The following is a 20,606-nucleotide window of genomic DNA, read 5'->3' as shown; positions in this document are numbered from 1 at the left end:
ATTACTAGTTCAAAAAAGGTTGTTAAAAATGTGACACACTGAGCCCACCGTGGCATGTTTGGAGTAGAATGTGCTTTTAAAAATATTTCCTTTTTTTTTTTTTTTTTTTGATAGTTTATCCTGTGTCACATGAGGACAACACTCAAAAATAAATATGCCAATGTTGATCTGATTATTTTATAATTCCTCTTCCAAGTCATAATAGTTTCCGTAGTAGTTTGTGGATCATATCTCATCCTATTTTCTTGGGGCTAAAAATAGGGTAGAAAATATTCAGTTCACTTCAGTCTCTCAGTCGTGTCTGACTCTTTGCGACCCCATGACTGCAGCATGCCAGGCCACCTTGTCCATCACCAACTCCCAGAGTGGACTCAAACTCATGTCCCTTGAGTCAGTGTTGCCATCCAACCATCTCATCCTCTGTCATCCCCTTCTCCTCCCACCTTCAATCTTTCCCAGCATCAGGGTCGTTTCAAATGAGTCAGTTCTTTGCATCAGGTGGCCAAAGTATTGGAATTTCAGCTTCAATATTAGTCCTTCCAATGAATATTCAGGACTGATTTCCTTCGGAATGGACAGTTTGGATCTCCTTACAGTCCAAGGGACTCTAAAGAGTCCTCTCCAATACCACAGTTCAAAAGCATCAATTATTCAATGCTCAGCTTTCTTTATAGTCCAACTCTCACATCCATACACGACTACTGGAAAAACCATAGCCTTGATGAGATGGACCTTTGTTGACAAAGTAATGTCTTTGCTTTTTAATATGCTGTCTAGGTTGGTCATAACTTTTCTTCCAAGGAGTAAGTGTCTTTTTATTTTATGGCTCCAGTCACCATCTGCAGTGATTTTGGAGCCCCCCCAAAAAAAGTCTGTCACTGTTTCCACTGTTTCCCCATCTATTTGCCATGAAGTGATGGGACAAGATGCTATGATCTTAGTTTTCTGAAAGCTGAGCTTTAAGCCGACTTTTTCACTCTCCTCTTTCACTTTCATCAAGAGGATCTTTAATTCTTCTTCACTTTCTGCCATAAGGGTGGTGTCATCTGCATATCTGAGGTTATTGATATTTCTCCCGGCGATCTTGATTTCAGCTTGTGCTTCATCCAGCCCAGCCTTTCTCATGATGTACTCTGCATATAAGTTAAATAAGCACGGTGACAATATACAGCCTTGACTGTATTCCTTTTCCTATTTGGAACCAGTCTGTTGTTCCATATCCAGTTCTAACTGTTGATTCCTGACCTGCACACAGATTTCTCAAGAGGCAGGTCAGGTGGTCTGGTATTCCCATCTCTTTCAGAGTTTTCCACAGTTTATTGTGATCCACACAGTAAAAGGCTTTGGCATAGTCAGTAAAGCAGAAATAGATGTTTCTCTGGAACTCTCTTGCTCTCTCGATGGTCCGGCGGATGTTGGCAATTTGATCTCTGGTTCCTCTGCCTTTTCTAAAACCAGCTTGAACATCAGGAAGTTCACAGTTCACGTATTGTTGAAGCCTGGCTTGGAGAATTTTGAGCATTACTTTGCTGGTGTGTGAGATGAGTGCAGTTGTGCGGTAGTTTGAGCATTCTTTGGCATTGCCTTTCTTTGTGATTGGAATGAAAACTGAGCTTTTCCAGTCCTGTGTCCACTGCTAAGCTTTCCAAATTTGCTGGCATATTGAGTGCAGCACTTTCACAGCATCATCTTTTAAGATTTGAAATAGCTCAACTGGAATTCCATCACCTCCACTAGCTTTGTTCGTAGTGATGCTTTCTAAGGCCCACTTGACTTCACATTCCAGGATGTCTGGCTCTATGTGAGTGGTCACACCATCGTGATATCTGGGTCATGAAGATCTTTTTTGTACAGTTCTTCTGTGTATTCTTGCCACCTCTTCTTAATATCTTCTGCTTCTGTTAGGTCCATATCATTTCTGTCCTTTTTTCAGCCCATCTTTGTGTGAAATATTCCCTTGGTATCTCTAATTTTCTTAAAGAGATCTCTAGTCTTTCCTATTCTATTGTTTTCCTCTATTTCTTTGCATTGATCACTGAGGAAGGCTTTCTTATCTCTCCTTGCTATTCCTTGGAACTCTGTATTCAAATGGGTATATCTTTCCTTTTCTCCTTTGCTTTTCACTTCTCTTCTTTTCACAGCTATTTGTAAGGCCTCCCCAGACAGCCATTTTGCTTTTTTGCATTTCTTTTTCTTAGGGGTGGTCTTGATCCCTGTCTCCTGTACAATGTCATGAACCTCCATCCATAGTTCATCAGGCACTCTGTCTATCAGATCTAGTCCCTTAAATCTATTTCTCACTTCCACTGTATAATCATTAAGGATTTGATTTAGGTCATACCTGAATGGTCTAGTGGTTTTCCCCACTTTCTTCAGCTTAAGTCTGAATTTAGCAATAAGGAGTTCATGATTGGAACCACAGTGAGCTCCCAGTCTTGTTTTTTGCTGACTGTATAGAGCGTCTCCATCTTTGGCTGCAAAGTATATAATCAATCTGATTTCAGTGTTGGCTGTCTGGTGATATCCATGTGTAGAGTCTTCTCTTGTGTTGTTGGAAGAGGGTGTTTGCTATGGCCAGTGTGTTCTCTTGGCAGAACTCTATTAGCCTTTGCCCTGCTTCATTCTGTACTGCAAGGCCAAATTTGCCTGTTATTCCAGGTGTTTCTTGACTTCCTACTTTTGCATTCCAGTCCCCTATAATGAAAAGGACATCTTTTTTGGGTGTTAATTCTAAAAAGGTTGGTGGTGGCCTGCTGCAGGGTTGGGGGCACAGACTAACAGTGTATGCATGGGATCTTTTGAGGGATGTCACCATTATCTTCATTACCTCAACCATAGTTTCAGATCAGATCAGATCAGTCACTCAGTCGTGTCTGACTCTTTGCGACCCCATGAATCACAGCACGCCAGGCCTCCCTGTCCATCACCAACTCCCAGAGTTCACTCAGACTCATGTCCATCGAGTCAGTGATGCCATCCAGCCATCTCATCCTCTGTCGTCCCCTTCTCCTCTTGCCCCCAATCCCTCCCAGCATCAGAGTCTTTTCCTGTGAGTCAGCTCTTCGCATCAGGTGGCCAAAGTACTGGAGTTTCAGCTGTAGCATCATTCCCTCCAAAGAAATCCCAGGGCTCATCTCCTTCAGAATGGACTGGTTGGATCTCCTTGCAGTCCAAGGGACTCTCAAGAGTCTTCTCCAACACCACAGTTCACAAGCATCAATTCTTCGGCGCTCAGCCTTCTTCAGAGTCCAACTCTCACATCCATACATGACCACAGGAAAAACCATAGCCTTGACTAGATGAACCTTTGTTGGCAAAGTAATGTCTCTGCTTTTGAATATGCTATCTATTGGTCATAACTTTCCTTCCAAGGAGTAAGCGTCTTTTAATTTCATGGCTGCAGTCACCATCTGCAGTGATTTTGGAGCCCAGAAAAATAAAGTCTGAAACTGTTTCCACTGTTTCCCTATTTCCCATGAAGTGATGGGACCGGATGCCATGATCTTCGTTTTCTGAATGTTGAGTTTTAAGCCAACTTTTTCAGTCTCCACTTTCACTTACATCAAGAGGCTTTTGAGTTCCTCTTCACTTTCTGCCATAAGGGTGGTGTCATCTGCATATCTGAGGTTATTGATATTTCTCCCGGCAATCTTGATTCCAGCTTGTGTTTCTTCGTCCAGCATTTCTCATGATGTACTTGCATATAAGTTAAATAAGCAGGGTGACAATATACAGCCTCGACAAACTCCTTTTCCTATTTGGAACCAGTCTGTTGTTCCATGTCCAGTTCTAACTGTTGCTTCCTGACCTGCATACAAATTTCTCAAGAGGCAGATCAGGTGGTCTGGTATTCCCATCTCTTTCAGAATTTTCCACAGTTTATTGTGGTCCACACAGTCAAAAGCTTTGGCATAGTCAATAAAGCAGAAATAGATGTTTTTCTGGAACTCTCTTGCTTTTTTGATGATCCAGCGGATGTTGGCAATTAGATAGATGTAAAAGAAATAATTCCATAGTTCATCAGGGTCTCTATCAGATCTAGGCCCTTAAATCTATTTCTCACTTCCACTGTATAATCATAAGGGATTTGATTTAGGTCATACCTGAATGGTCTAGTGGTTTTCCCTACTTTCTTCAATTTAAGTCTGAATTTGGTAATAAGGAGTTCATGGTCTGAGCCACAGTCAGCTCCTGGTCTTGTTTTTGTTGATTGTATAGAGCTTCTCCATCTTTGGCTGTGAAGAATATAATCAATCTGATTTTGGTGTTGACCATCTGGTGATGTCCATGTATAGAGTCTTCTCTTGTGTTGTTGGAAGAGGGTGTTTGTTGTGACCAGTGCTTTTTCTTGGCAAAACTCTATTAGTCTTTGCCCTGCTTCATTCTGTACCATAGTTGGCCCCAGGTAAATAGCAGAGAAGGAACACAGCTCCACCCATCAACAGAAAATTGGATTAAAGATTTACTGAGCATGGTCCTGCCCATCAGAAGGAGACCCAGTTTCCCCCTCAGTCAGTCTGTCCCATCAGGAAGTTTCCATAAGCCTCTTATCCTTCTCCACCAGAGGGTAGACAGACTGAAAACCACAATCACAGAAAACTAACCAATCTAATCACATGGACCATAGCCTTGTCTAACTCAGTGAAACTATGAGCCATGCTGTGCAGGGCCACCCAAGTCATGGTGGAGAGTTCTGACAAAATGTGGTCCACTGGAGAAGAGAATGGCAAACCACTTCAGTATTCTTGCCTTGAGAACCCCATGAACAGTATGAAATGGCAAATGGATAGGACACTGAAAGATGAACTCCCCAGGTTGGTAGGTGCCCATATGCTACTGGAGATCAGTGGAGAAATAAATTCAGAAAGAATGAAGAGACAGAGACAAAGCAAAAACAACACCCAGTTGTGGATGTGACTGGTGATGGAAGCAAGATCCAATGCTGTAAAGAGCAATATTGCATAGAAACCTGGAATGTTAGGTCCATGAAACAAGGCAAATTGGAAGCTATCAAACAGGAGATGGCAAGAATGAACGTCAACATTTTAGGAATCAGTAAACTAAAATGGACTGGAATGGGTGAATTTAACTCAGATGACCATTATATCTACTATTGTGGGCAAGAATCCCTTAGAAGAAATGGAGTAGCCATCATAATCAATAAGAGAGTCCGAAATGCAGTACTTGAATGCAATCTCAAAAATGACCGAATGATCTCTGTTCATTTCTAAGGCAAACCATTCAATATCAGGGTAATCCAAGTCTATGCCCCGACCAGTAAGCTGAAGAAGCTGAATTTGAACCGTTCCATGAAGACCTACAAGACCTTCTAGAATTAACACCCCAAAAACGAAAATATTATTGTGTAAAAATTATATTCTTGTCTAATAGCAGCCACTCTCCTAAATGAAAACCAGGTCTCTTAACTTGCTGTTTCCATCATGGGTCATATTAGGAAGTGTTCCCACAGCAACATGGCATCTGTATTTTGTATTTCAGGGATGGCTGACATTCCGGGATGTGGCCATAGACTTCACTCAAGAGGAGTGGGAATGCCTGGACCTCGGTCAGCGGGAATTGTACAGGGACGTGATGGTAGAGAACTACAGGAACCTGGCCTGCTTGGGTGAGGATGACTTCCTTCCAGAATCGCTTATCTAACCTCAGGGTTTTGGTTCCTTCATTTCTAGAATGTCTTCTGAAATTTTCTGCTCTGCACATTTGTTTCAGATCTCTGCTTTCTAGAGGAAATGGGTATCTGTGAGTTTAGAAAGAAAGGCTTCATGATGATTCGTTATGCTTGTAACCTTTTTCTTCCTTCATGTAATCTGCCTCCTTCTTCTAGGTTAGTGGTAATTGTGGTATTAAATAGTTGTACCTTCTCTTAATTTCACATTTCCGCTACTTACTTTTGCTTTAGTGCCACTCGACCAGAATCTCAGGACCTGACTTTTTTGTATTAGTTAGCATTGTATAGGTACTTTCAATAAAGTATTTGGGGAAATCATTCTCTAGGCTGTATTAACATTCACCCATGCATTCTCTTCTCACCTGAATACATATTGGATTAGAAACTGATGAATCTCTGGCACAACAAATATTCCTTTCTCTGATGAACAGGTCTTGTGGTCTCTAAGCCAGATTTGGTCATCTTTCTGGAGCAAATGAAGGATCTCAGGAATATAAGGAGAATGGAGACAATAGGCATATACCCAGGTAGGTGTGAATGGATGGAGCTGATGACTCAGGTGAGAGGCCTAGTGAGAGACCTACCTGGGAAGGAAATCTAAAACAGAATGGCTATATATATGTATAGTTGATTCTATGAGAATCAGTGAGGAAGTCATCCTTTGTCATGTGGCTTGGGAAGATTTGCTTCCTTGGAAATGATTTTGGAGAAGTCTGGGTTTATTTCTGTTGCTGTCATAGATGGATATCACCTTCCTCATTCTGTCTCTTTAATCATTCATGAATTCATCTCCAGTGATTGCTTTTCTCATTGACAATGAGACCTAAAATTCTCCTCTTGGCCTGTGACAACCTGCATGAGTTGGCTACTCTTTCATTTCTTGGGAATCCTAGGAAGACTGTGCACACTTCTGAGTGACTATATGATACTCCTTTTAAAGTTTGTTTCTACCTTTAAACAGAAACTGTGTAAGAGAGTCATAGACATACTGCCAAAGTCCTAGGAATAGTTAGGACAGATTTTTTTTCTTTTTTTCTGATTTATAGTTTCCAACCCACTGGAAACTGCAGATATGACCTTATTCATGTCAAACTCAAGTAATGTCTTCACTGCATAAAGTAAAACCTCCCTAAAATGGGAAAATGAAAGTCTCATGGTTACTTTAAAGGTTCTCTTCTCTTTATACAAACTCATGTTAAAGACCTAAGTGTATTTGTCTCAATTCCTGAATGGTAAAATACTTTAATATATTCAATTACCTCAAAGAATTTTAAAATAAATTGGCATCAGAACTTAGAACATTTCCATATTTGCAATGGTTGTTTCAAACTGTTAAGATTTTTTGATAATATATATAAATATTTTTATTGAGTTCTTAGTGGAATGTAGCTGTTTTACAAAGCTCTGCTGCTGTACAGCAAACAGTATCAATTATACATATATATAGCCACTCTGTTTTAGATTTCCTACCCAGTTAGGTCTCCAAAGAGTACTGAGTAGAGCCCCATGTGTTTCCATCATATTTTTAAAGTCTCACTTCTTATTTAATTTCTTAAGAACTACTACTTTGTCAATTTATCTTGTTCATTATGAGCTTCCCTGGGCTCTGTCTTGTATGTCCTCACTTGCTAAGACATTAGTTCTATGTCATATCATTTATGATTTTTAGATTCAAACATCTGAACATTCTCAAGTAAAAACACAGGTGATAAGAAGTGAATTAAATAATTAGTAGGCACCTAGTACTTGTGAAAATGTTTGGTGTCTCAATTTAAGAGGACTTTAAGCAAAAAGTAATCATTTGATTGCCTCTCTAATCTTCACTTAGTTTTTATCTAAGCAGGTTTTTATCTTGCTCCTTCCTCTACAACATATTTCTTTGTCCTCTCATTTTGTCACATATTCTGTGTTTGTGGTCTCCGTTCTGCAGGCTGCAGGACCCTAGTTCCTCTTGCTCCTGGTGTCTATCCCCTGGTGGGTGAGGTTGGCCCAGAGGTTTGTGCCCTTATCTCCTGATAGACTTTTGATGGTTGTTACTATGACCCGAGCCTGCCCTGGATATTGAGGGGAGCTTCCCCTTGGCTCTGTGGCTGTCACTGCCCTGTCTGTGGTGGGGTCTGCTCCCTGGTTTGTGGCGTAGAAGCCCCCAGATCTGTTTCTTCACCATGATTCTAATCTGTGGTGAAGGCAGGTGGGATTGGAGCACACCCACTGGGATTGCTCCTCTGGGGATGTTCACCTTGGGGAGTGTTCTGTGTGCCACATCTCATGCCTTGTGCGAGCTGTCATGTGATCCTGGTCGGCACTGCTCCTGGCCCCACCTCAACCATGGGTATCCCATGGTCCTGATGTCTCTCAGATGTTGTTTTCACCAGGTCACCAGCATAGATCCTCTGAAGTCAGGGCCCAGGATTGCATTCATCATGGAGCTGGACCCGCTGTGGTGCTCTGGGGCAGCTCAGATTCCGGCCTGGCCCCGCCCCCTTGTGTAGGAGCCCACAAAGTCTACAGCTGCTTATGCTACACCTTCTGTGAGTGGGGGAGCCCTCCTTGTCCACTCAGATGTTCTAAATGGGCTGAGTTTACACAGACAGCTATGATGGTATAGAAACGAGTTTGTGCAACTTCCTGTATAGATATCAGCTTGACTTCCTTAAACTGCCAGACCCTGGGGCTCAGCAATGCTTCAGCCACCTCTGTGCATGTGGATAAACTACAGACACCTGCTCCTAAGGTTTCCCAGAGTCCACCAGTCTACCCTGGTAATGAGAGGCGCAGAGGAAGAGTCAACAGCTGGGTTCATGAGAGCACCCACCCTAATGGAGCCCTTCATAGTGCCTGGTGAAGAGGGGCCGGCACAGGGGGAGAGAGGCTATAAACAATGGTGGGCCTTCGCTTTGGACATCACTCAACAACGGCACTCTACTCTGTGGTGGTTCAGGCTTCCTTCCCAAGCATTTCTGTTTGCAGGGCTCCTCCCTCCCTGCCTTTCCTGCAGGATGTCCCCTCACAGCCCACAGCAGTCTTCTGCCTGAGTCTGCTTTCCAGACCCCACATTCTAGCACCCAGTCCTTGTCTGCAGCAGTGGACACCCTCTCAGGCTGGGTGGGCAGGGCAGGGGTCAGTACCCTGTGTACACGTCTCACTCTGTCCTGCTGCCACAGACTGTTGCCGTATTCTCTTCCCACAGAGGATGAGGCTCCCCTTCTGTCCCAACTGGGCTCCCCTAGTGAGGGCCTTCCCTGGATGTGGAGACCTCTCCTCTCTTCAGATCCCCCCAGGGTTGCAGGCCCCATCCCACTTCCTTTCCTGTTCTTTTTCCTTCTTCTTTCTTTCGCCCTGCCTAGCTCAGCAGGAATCTTTCTTGTTCTTTAGATTTCCAAGGTCCTCTGCTAGTGTTCAGCTGGGCTCTGTGAGAACTGTTCCATTTCTGATGTATGCTTGATGCATTTGTGGAGAGAAATGAAGTCCATGTCTGCCTAATCCTCTGGCATCTTGATCCTCCCATCTCTATTTTACTTTTAAGCTAGCGAAGGGTTCATCAATTTTCTCTAAATCTTTAAGGATATTCACTGAGAATCAGATCGGATCAGATCAGTCGCTCAGTCATGTCCGACTCTCTGTGACCCCATGAATTGCAGCACGCCAGGCCTCCCTGTCCATCACCAACTCCCAGAGTTCACTCAGACTCATGTCCATCGAGTCAGTGATGCCATCCAGCCATCTCCTCCTCTGTTGTCCCCTTCTCCTCCTGCCCTCAAACTTTCCCAGAATCAGGGTCTTTTCAAATGAGTCAACTCTTCGCATCAGGTGGCCAAAGTACTGGAGTTTCAGCTGTAGCATCATTCCTTCCAAAGAAATCCCAGGGCTGATCTCCTTCAGAATGGACTGGTTGGATCTCCTTGCAGTCCAAGGGACTCTCAAGAGTCTTCTCCAGCACCACAGTTCAAAAGCATCAATTCTTCGGCACTCAGCCTTCTTCACAGTCCAACTCTCACATCCATACATGACCACAGGAAAAACCATAGCCCTGACTAGACGAACCTTTGTTGGCAAAGTAATGTCTCTGCTTTTGAATATGCTATCTAGGTTGGTCATAACTTTCCTTCCAAGGAGTAAGTGTCTTTTAATTTCGTGGCTGCAGTCACCATCTGTAGTGATTTTGGAGCCCAGAAAAATAAAGTCTGACACTGTTTCCACTGTTTCCCCATCTATTTCCCATGAAGTGCTGGGACCGGATGCCATGATCTTCGTTTTCTGAATGTTGAGCTTTAAGCCAACTTTTTCACTCTCCACTTTCACTTTCATCAAGAGGCTTTTGTCCTCTTCACTTTCTGCCATAAGGGTGGTGTCATCTGCATATCTGAGGTTATTGATATTTCTCCTGGCAATCTTGATTCCAGTTTGTGTTTCTTCCAGTTCAGCATTTCTCATGATGTACTCTGCATATAAGGTAAATAAGCAGGGTGACAATATACAGCCTTGACATACTCCTTTTCCTATTTGGAACCAGTCTGTTGTTCCATGTCCAGTTCTAACTGTTACTTCCTGACCTGCATACAAATTTCTCAAGAGGCAGATCAGGTGGTCTGGTATTCCCATCTCTTTCAGAATTTTCCACAGTTTATTGTGGTCCACACAGTCAAAAGCTTTGGCATAGTCAATAAAGCAGAAATAGATGTTTTTCTGGAACTCTCTTGCTTTTTGTATGATCCAGCGGATGTTGGCAATTTGATCTCTGGTTCCTCTGCCTTTTCTAAAACCAGCTTGCACATCAGGAAGTTCACGGTTCACATATTGCTGAAGCCTGGCTTGGAGAATTTTAAGAATTACTTTACTAGCATGTGAGATGAGTGCAATTGTGCGGCAGTTTGAGCATTCTTTGGCATTGCCTTTCTTTGGGATTGGAATGAAAACTGAGCTTTTCCAGTCCTGTGTCCACTGCTGAGTTTTCCAAATGTGCTGGCATATTGAGTGCAGCACTTTCACAGCATCATCTTTCAGGATTTGGAATAGCTCCACTGGAATTCCATCACCTCCACTAGCTTTGTTCACGACCCAGATAATCATGATAGTGTGATCACTGACCTAGAGCCAGACATCCTGGAATGTGAAGTCAAGTGGGCCTTAGAAAGCATCACTGAGAACAGTAGATAATAAAACTTATTCTTTGGTGTCTTTCAGCTATGTCTCCTCAAGACACCCAGGATTTGATGCCAAAGAAACCAAGGGTAGAAGATTTGTTCCCAAAAGCAAACCTAGGAATATATGAAAGATTTCACCTCAGAAACTTGCAATTAATGAAAGACTCAGAACATACAAAGGCATGTGAAAGACAGAAAGGATGTTTATATGGACATAAAGAAATTGAGACAGTTACAGACGATATAGACATTACTGCAGAAAGAAATGAGCTACATGAGTCAAACTGGGGAAAACACCCATTTCAGGCTTCAACATCTGCTGAGAAGTGTAAGTTTTTCAGAAAAAATTTACATCGTTTTTTGAAACATACTTGTTCTCTGAAAGGAAATGTGGAAAATCTGGAAGGTCCTCCAGTATCTACTGTAAATACTCATTCAAACCACTCTGAGCATAGGCTTCGATTAAACATATATTTAAACATGTCTGAAAACCAGAAATTTAAAAATGATGGGGAAAACTCACAATGTAATCAATTTGAGGGATCTGTTAGCAGAAAGTCATTATTCTTCCACCAACAGATATTTTCTCTCCATTCCAAGGTGTGTAATGTTGATGATAGTGGAAGAGATGTAATCCAACCATCATTGTTCAATACATCCCATGATACGGTTAATACAGAAGAACTTTCTGTGTGTAATAAAATGAATCAGACCTTAAGTAAGAGCTCCAGGTCCAGTAATTACACAATTATTTACGATGGAGTGAAGGTCTATTCATGCAATGAAACTGGGCATAACTTTGAACAAGACTCAAACTTTATGGAACACCAGGGAGCTCAATCTTCACACAAGGATTCTAAAAGTAATAAACGTAGGAATATCTTTTATCAAGCATCAGGTCTTCCTCTAAAGAGTATTCATAGTGGAGAGAAAAGTTACAATTGTAGTGAATATGGTAAAGTTTCTAATGAGTCTTCAAATCTTATTCAACAGCAGAGGATTCAGAATTCACAGAAACAGTACAAGTGTAATAAATGTGGGAAAGTCTTTAACAACACGTCTAATATAAGTAAACATAGGAAAATACATTCAGGAAGCAAACCTTTCAAGTGTACAGAATGTGCCAAAGCCTTTAATCAGAGTTCAAACCTTAGTCACCATCGACAAATCCATACTGGCAGGAAACCTTATAAATGTAAGGAATGTGGCAAAGTGTTTATCTATTTCTCAAATCTTAGTCAACATCAGCGAATTCATATTGGGGACAAACCTTATAAATGTGCAAAGTGTGGCAAAGCCTTTAATCAGAACTCAAATCTTACTCGACACCAGCGAACTCATACTGGAGAGAAACCTTATAAATGTAAGGATTGTGGCAAAGCCTTTAGCCGGCGCTATGGTCTTACTCAACACCAGCGAATTCATACTGGAGAGCAACCTTATAAATGTAAAGAATGTGGAAAAGCCTTCAATAAAAACTCAAATCTTACTCAACACAAGCGAATTCATACTGGAGTGAAACCTTATAAATGTAAGGATTGTGGCAAAGCCTTTAGCCAGCGCTATGGCTTTACTCAACATCAGTTAATTCATACTGGAGAGAAAGCTTATAAATGTAAAGAATGTGGAAAAGAGTTTAGTCAATACTCAACTCTTACTAAACACCAGCGAATTCATACAGGAGAGAAACCTTATAAATGTAAAGAATGTGGAAAAGCATTTAATAAAAACTCAACTCTTACTAAACACCAGCGAATTCATACCGGAGAGAAGCCTTATAAATGTAAAGATTGTGGCAAAGCCTTTAGCCAGCGCTATGGTTTTACTCAACATCAGTTAATTCATACTGGAGAGAAACTTTATAAATGTAAAGAATGTGGAAAAGCCTTTAGTCAATCCTCAACTCTTACTAAACACCGGCGAATTCATACAGGAGAGAAACCTTATAAATGTAAAGAATGTGGAAAAACCTTTAATCGAAATTCAAATTTTACTAAACATCAGATAATTCATACTGGAGAGAAACCTTATAAATGTAAAGATTGTGGCAAAGCCTTTAGCCAGCGCTATGGTTTTACTCAACATCAGTTAATTCATACTGGAGAGAAACTTTATAAATGTGAAGAATGTGGAAAAGCCTTTAGTCAATCCTCAACTCTTACTAAACACCGGCGAATTCATACAGGAGAGAAACCTTATAAATGTAAAGATTGTGGCAAAGCCTTTAGGCACAGAAGTCATCTCACTAGGCATCTCAGTGTGCATACTGGAGAGAAACCCTAGTAATGAAATAAGTGATGGAAGAAGTTTGTCCTAAACATACATGTTAGAAAACACGAGACCATTTATATAAGAAAGATATGGAATGATGGAGAAATGTAAAAGAAAAAAAAAATGTAGAAAATGGTTTAATGAAAAACGAAATCTAAATAAATTCCAGAAAATCCATACTAGAAAGCTTTACATCAATCCTGTTTTCCAAAGTTCCTCTTAAAGAGAAGTACTATAGATAGTAATCCACAGTTAAAACAGATAGAAAATTGATATGTTAGTGTGGATCACAAGATGAAAGTTTGATGTTTCAGATCAGATCAGATCAGTCACTCAGTCGTGTCCGACTCTCTGAGACCCCATGAATCACAGCACGCCAGGCCTCCCTGTCCATCACCAACTCCTGGAATTCACCAAGACTCAGGTCCATCGAGTCAGTGATGCCATCCAGCCTTCTCATCCTCTGTCGTCCCCTTTTCCTCCTGCCCCCAATCCCTCCCAGCATCAGAGTCTTTTCCAATGAGTCAACTCTTCGCATCAGGTGGCCAAAGTACTGGAGTTTCAGCTTCAGCATCATTCCTTCCAAAGAAATCCCAGGGCTGATCTCCTTCAGAATGGACTGGTTGGATCTCCTTGCAGTCCAAGGGACTCTCAAGAGTCTTCTCCAGCACCACAGTTCAAAAGCATCAATTCTTCAGCGCTCAGCCTTCTTCACAGTCCAACTCTCACATCCATACATGACTACTGGAAAAACCATAGCCTTGACTAGATGGACCTTTGTTGACAAAGTAATGTCTCTGCTTTTGAATATGCTATCTAGGTTGGTCATAACTTTCCTTCCAAGGAGTAAGCGTCTTTTAATTTCATGGCTGCAGTCACCATCTGTAGTGATTTTGGAGCCCAGAAAAATAAAGTCTGACACTGTTTCCACTGTTTCCCCATCTATTTCCCATGAAGTGGTGGGACCAGATGCCATGATCTTCGTTTTCTGAATGTTGAGCTTTAAGCCAACTTTTTCACTCTCCACTTTCACTTTCATCAACAGGCTTTTGAGTTCCTCTTCACTTTCTGCCATAAGGGTGGTGTCATCTGCATATCTGAGGTTATTGATATTTCTCCCAGCAATCTTGATTCCAGTTTGTGTTTCTTCCAGTCCAGCATTCCTCATGATGTACTCTGTTTAGAAAGGTACAATTATTAGCAATGTATCCTTGTTTATATTGACATGATTTGTGATTATTTGAAAATGAATGTAATTCAACTCTCTAATTACTCCATGATATGCTTCATTTCTAGTGTGTATGTAAATTTATGTTTTTGATGGTTGGTACCTCAAAGATGAGAGAAGCCGTTCTATCTAAGGAGAAATCATTTATATGTATTCTCCATTAGAAGATTAAGGGCACAGTAATGTAACATGTACAGTAAACATCTAAATGGAGGTGTTTGTCGTTCATGTCAAACATCCCTGTAGGTCACCATGATGTAAGTGTTCAGGGAATAATTCCACATACTAAAGATGTAATTATCAAGTTATGCTTTTAAAGGTTAATATAATGACAGTTCACTGAAATCTCAACAGAAATTATGAATATCTGACATATTTCAAATAACCTCTGATGCCCTAAAATGTATGGGAAACGCTTCCCAGAAAATTCCTGTAATTACTGTAAGTCTTCTTTCTTAAATGATTGGCCTCCATTTTGTAATCATAGAAATCACAACTCTCAGATCATTATATCAGAGGAATGAATATCATTGTTTATGCTTGTAATCTGTCTTTTAATCAAAGTTACACAGGGGAGTGTAAAATGTTTTATTCTGACTGTGTGTGATGTTCATACATGTTAATCAATAAAACTGAATGGCTTCTTGTGGTAAAGTTGGTGTGAATGAATGAAGTGTTAACCTACCACCACCATTAACCTCTCCCATCTTATTTAAGGTTGCAGAAAAGAGCACATAACAATAAACTCTTTGGTAGCACAATGGGATGGCATCTGTAACAGTTAGTTTCCTTACTACCCTTAAGCCTCAAATCATTTGATCATGTATTTCCCATCATTTCTCCATTGTACTTTTCACCCACTCTGTAACTACGGGGACGCTGTGACGGTTCTAATAAGAAGGACCATACAGAGGACTGTTGAGAGCCTCCCTGACTGCTCCGTGCTGGTGCTGCCTCAGTGTCTGTCTGGGGACCAGGCAGCCTGCAGGTCCTTGAACTCACACCAGCTAGTCCTGTGAGCACCAGCACTAGATGACCCCCTTCCTTGAGACCAGCAATCTGGCTGAACCCCAGGGTCTACTTCACAGGCCCCCCTTCAATGACACCCTCAGAGCTCACCAGATTCCTGCTCCTCTTGGTTTGAATGGGCCCATCCACACTCAGCCTGGGGGGCCCACAGCACTTCACTCAGGGTCACTTAGGCCTGAACCCCAAATACTGGAACTTTCTCTGCCTGATTCTAGCCTTGACCTCCCTCAGAAGTTCCCACCCTAAATCCTCCCCTCGTGAGAGGTCTCAGCTGTGCTGAGTGTGAGGGCTTGAGCTCTGGGTGTCTGAATGTGTGTCTTGGGGAAGAAACATCAGAACGTATGGGAAACTTGGTAGAGACTCATTTCTGCACCTCAGACCTGCAGATTGATAACTTCTTGGAGTGGGGACCTGACCATCAGGGATTTGTATTGACTGAAATGATTCAGAAAGAATCCTTAACCAAGTGGTTTCCATCTGCTCCCCATCAGGATCACGTGACCAGTGTCAGGAAATGACCTCACTGATGCCCTCCCAACAGAGTTTTGTGTTGGTCCTGTGGGAGCATCAGTGTGGTTTGTAGGAAGTGCTTCAGGGGATCCTAAGGGGGTGCCCAGGTTAAGGACGTGGCTTCTGGTCCGTTTGTGAGAGCTGAGGCCCAGCTTCAGTCCGAGGAGAGGCAGCAGGGTTGGTCTAGCTGGATTTGGACCGGGGAAGTCAGTCAGCTCACATCGTCTGTGAGCAGAGTGTTAGGAGCTCTCTAATGGGGAGAGAACAATCAAGAAATAAGTCCACAGGCTGGTCTCCAGGTAGGAAGTGACTGTTCCCGAATCTCTCCTGAAACAAAGGACAGGAGAGGTGGGTTTTTTCAGCTTTTCAAGGTCCTTCTGTCTGTAGGTGAAGTGGTTGCAGGTTAAAGAGCTGTGCGGATGTCTTTGGAGGTATTTTCTCAAGACACAGGTGTGAATTTGCAACATAACATTCCCAGAGAAGACAGAGCAGCAGGAAGAAGAGGAGGAAATGGCAGCTTCTCAGGTAAATGTCCTGTCCTGGGTCTGGGGCTGTGTCTGCTTTTCCTCCTGAAATGCCTGGACTGAGAATCTGCAAATCTTTACTTCTCTCCTTCTAATATTTTTGCCCAGAGCATTTGTTATCAACTTATTTTTTCCTTTTTTTTTTCTTATAATAGTGAAGACCTGCTCTTTAGACTACATCTCCCTTAGTCCTAGAGTCTTTTCTGCATTGTCTGTATCCCAGCTTTCTATGGAGTATGATGAATTCTCAACTGGTGAAAATGACTCTCAACTGGTGAAAACATTCCCTTTGTGTGAGATCAACCCAGGGAGGCATAGGTTCTGAGGATCCTATTGGGATGTGCTTCAGTCTTGGGATCTTAGAGAAGTAGGGGAAAATCTTAGAGAAGTAGTAATGAATTTACATGTAGATGCAACTTCAGACATTTAGAAAAGGATTAAGAAAATGTCCTTATAACCTCAGCAGTCCAGAATTCCACAGAAAGTTTGTGGAAAAGATGGAGAAGAAAAATGTGAGACACTCTTCTCTGTATCAGAGAAGGCAATGGCACCCCACTCCAGTACTCTTGCCTGGAAAATCCCATGGATGGAGGAGTCTGGTGGGCTGCGGTCCATGGGCTCGCTAAGAGTCGGACACAACTGAGCGAATTCACTTTCACTTTTCACTTTCATGCATTGGAGAAGGAAATGGCAACCCACTCCAGTGTTCTTGCCTGGAGAATCCCAGGGATGGGGGAGCCTGGTGGGCTGCTGTCTATGGGGTCCCACAGAGTCGCACACGACTGAAGTGACTTAGCAGCAGTAGCAGCAGCTTCTCTATATTGGCAGGAAGGACTCATGCTTAACTTTACTTTTAATATACAGAACATTGGAAGTTATATGTGAAGAGAAATTAGCATACAACTGATATTTTTTCAGGAGAGATTCAGATCACTGCTAACATTTATCCCATTACACTTCATGTTCCGTTGGTTCAGGTAGTTCTCTGAGATTCCAGCACTAAGATGTTCATACTTTTTCTCTTTATCTTTAATAAAAATCTTTGAAAGATTTAGTAAGGAGTGCGAATAAGCTGCCACAGTTAATGAGAAATCCGTGTCTTCTTAGTTCTGTTTGCTTTGGAAAAATTAACACTCACCTGTGTTTAGTAGGGTTCTTGAGAGTTTTGAGTTTTCATTACTTAAGCTCAGGTCTGATTGTTTCCATTTTTAATATACTCAGCACTCATATTCAAACTACTGCACAATTGCACTCATTTCACAAGCTAGCAAAGTAATGCTCAAAATCCTTCAAGTTAGGCTTCAACAGTATGTGAACTTCCAGATGCACAACCTGGGTTTAGAAAAGGCAGTGGAACCACAGATCAAATTGCCAACACCAACTGGATCATAGAAAAAGCTAGAGAATTTCAGAAAAACATCTACTTCTGCTTCACTGACTACACTGAAGCCTTTGACTGTGTAGATAACAACAAACTGTGGAATATTCTTAAAGAGATGGGAGTATCAGATCACCTTACCTGCCCCCTTCTAAACCTGTATGGAGGTCAAGGAGCAACAATTAGAACTCGACATGGAACAACGGACTGGTTCAAAACTGGGAAAGGAGTATGTCAAGGCTGTATATTGTCACCTTGTTTATTTAACTTATATGCAGAGTACATCATGCAAAATGCTGGGCTGGATGAAGTACAAGCTGGAATCACAATTGCAGGGAGAATATCAGTAAACTCAGATATGCAGATATCACCATCCTTATGGCAGAAAGCAAAGAGGAATTAAAGAGACTCTTGATGAAGGTGAAAGAAGAGACTGAAAAAGCTAATTTAAAACTCAACATTCAAAAAACGAAGATCATGGCATCCAGTTCCATCACTTCATGGTAAATAGATGGGGAAACAATGACAGACTTTATTTATTTAACACTGTGGACGGTGACTGCAGCCATAAAATTGAAACTCACTTGCTTCTCAGAAGAAAAGCAATGACAAACCTAGACAACATATTAAAAAAGCAGAGACATTACTTTGCCGACAAAGGTCCGTATACTCAAAGCTATGGTTTCTCCATTAGTCATGTATGGATGTGAGAGCTGAACAATAAAAAAGTCTGAGCCCCAAAGAATTGATGCTTTTGAACTGTGGTGTTGGAGAAAACTCTTGAGAGTCACCTGGACTGCAAGGAGATCAAACCAGTCAATCCTAAAGGAAATGAACCCTGAATATTGAATGCTGAATATTGAATATTGATGCTGAAGCTGAAGCTCAAATACTTTGGCCACCTTTTGAGAAAAGCCAACTCATTGGAAAAGACCCTGTTGCTGGGAAAGATTGAAGGCAGGAAGAGAAGGGAACAACAGAGGATGAGCTGGCTGGATGGCATCACCATCTTGATGGAAATGAGTTTGAGCAAAATCCGGGAGATGATGACATACAGGGAATCCTGGCATGCTGCAGTTCATGGAGTCCCAAAGAGTCGGACCAGACTGAGAAACTGAACAACATATTCCAAAAATAGAATTCTTATCACATTTTTGTATTTTCTATAATATTTACAGGAATCTTATTACTAATATATGTTCAACCCTGTTAAATCTAAAATATCACTCAACACTAGTGATAGAGATTTTCAAAAGAATAAAAGATTCAGAAGCAGAAGATTTATATCATATCGTCATGTGTTTTTGCCCTAGCATGTTTAAAAAATACAGTGAATCAACAATAAATAAATTATAAGATTTAAACAGGGAAATCTATTCTTGATTTTATTGACATGAATAATTTTTCTCTACCACTTTTAATATGTATATAGTTCCTAAGTAGTGTATGTATGTGTGCATGAAAATGTTAACATTATATGATTGATCTTTTCTGTTTCTGATGTTTTTGCCAGTTACCTCGATCGGGTAAAACCTCCATTAGAATGGTGTGCTGCCTTTTTTTCTTTTTAAAGACAATCAAGCTCAGATCCACTGAAGTAAATCCCAAGCTCTACCATTTCCTGAATATTTGACCAAATATTCAAAACAATTTTGGATAGCATTATTATTGATCTAAAATTATTTATGTGGCTCATTCAAGATTGAAGAGTAAAAAAGTATTAGATATATAGTATATAAATAGTCTAAAGGATTGTTTTTTCTAGGTTTACTAATCTATTAAACCTGTAAAATCTGTATAATGCTTTAAGTTCAATCTTAACTATGATTTCTTACATGGCTGTTTCATTTCTGTGCCATTCACAATGGCCATTTATGAACCAGATATGTAGTTAAAATTCAGCTTGTTTTGGCTCCTTCAGCTCCATAGAAGCCAAAATCCTTGGTCTCCTATATTTTTACATTCTGATCAGTTGTATATCAAAATCATCTATTCAGTTCAGTTCAGTCGCTCAGTCGTGTCTGTTTGCGACCCCATGAATCGCAGCACGCCAGGCCTCCCTGTCCATCACCAACTCCCAGAGTTCACTCAAATTCACATCCATCGAGTCGGTGATGCCATCCAGCCATCTCATCCTCTGTCATCCCCTTTTCCTCCTGCCCCCAATCCCTCCCAGCATCAGACTCTTTTCCAATGAGTCAACTCTTCGCATGAGGTGGCCAAAGTACTGGAGTTTCAGCTTTAGCATCATTCCTTCCAAAGAACACCCAGGGCTGATCTCCTTTAAAACGGACTGGTTGGATCTCCTTGCAGTCCAGGGGACTCTCAAGAGTCTTCTCCAACACCACAGTTCAAAAGCATCAATTCTTCGGCACTCAGTTTTCTTCACAGTCCAACTCTCACATCCATACATGACTTATAATATAACATGCTTGAATGAACTTATGTTTGGTAAGAAGGAGATAATTAGCAGGTATCCCAGATCTATGAAAATGCTTTGTTCATATATTTCAGATTACTTCTAGCGAAAAGTAATCGTTAGGTTTTTTTGTCTACTTCCTTCAAGAGGTGTTTGAACCATGGTATAATTTAATCACAAAGGTTTAGTTGATATGTCAGTGATTCTTTGCATATTTTACAACTTAATTTTTTTTCTTTACTTATAAAGTAAGATTGCTTTTGTTCTAAAGAAAGGGTTACAGCCTTGATATCTTGTCTATATATATCAGCAATTTGTTAATAACATGCTAAATTTCTAAACTGGGATAAAAATGCTTATTCATTTTAATTTTTCATTGGAGTTTTTTAGGAATGATTTTTTCCATTTTCTGTG

General features: G+C 41.2%; 1 protein-coding gene across 2 annotated transcripts in view; it reads left to right on the top strand.

Moving 5' to 3' along the window:
• The window catches only part of LOC129631050 (zinc finger protein 501-like), a 50,503-nt gene that overhangs the window by 17,527 nt on the left and 12,370 nt on the right, over positions 1-20,606 (top strand). The window contains exons 4-6 of one of the 2 annotated variants that reach the window (XM_055551819.1): positions 5,500-5,626; positions 6,121-6,216; positions 16,259-16,365. In XM_055551819.1, coding sequence (XP_055407794.1) covers positions 5,500-5,626; positions 6,121-6,216; positions 16,259-16,278 — 243 coding nt within the window. In that variant the 3' untranslated portion in view covers positions 16,279-16,365. Of the gene's footprint in view, positions 1-5,499; positions 5,627-6,120; positions 6,217-15,841; positions 16,171-16,258; positions 16,397-20,606 lie in introns of those variants that run through there. The other variant, XM_055551815.1, reaches the window with a different exon arrangement.

Source organism: Bubalus kerabau, chromosome 17, assembly GCF_029407905.1.
Source record: "Bubalus kerabau isolate K-KA32 ecotype Philippines breed swamp buffalo chromosome 17, PCC_UOA_SB_1v2, whole genome shotgun sequence".
In the NCBI taxonomy this organism is placed as follows: domain Eukaryota; kingdom Metazoa; phylum Chordata; class Mammalia; order Artiodactyla; family Bovidae; genus Bubalus; species Bubalus kerabau.
This window is presented reverse-complemented; position numbering and strand designations above follow the sequence as displayed.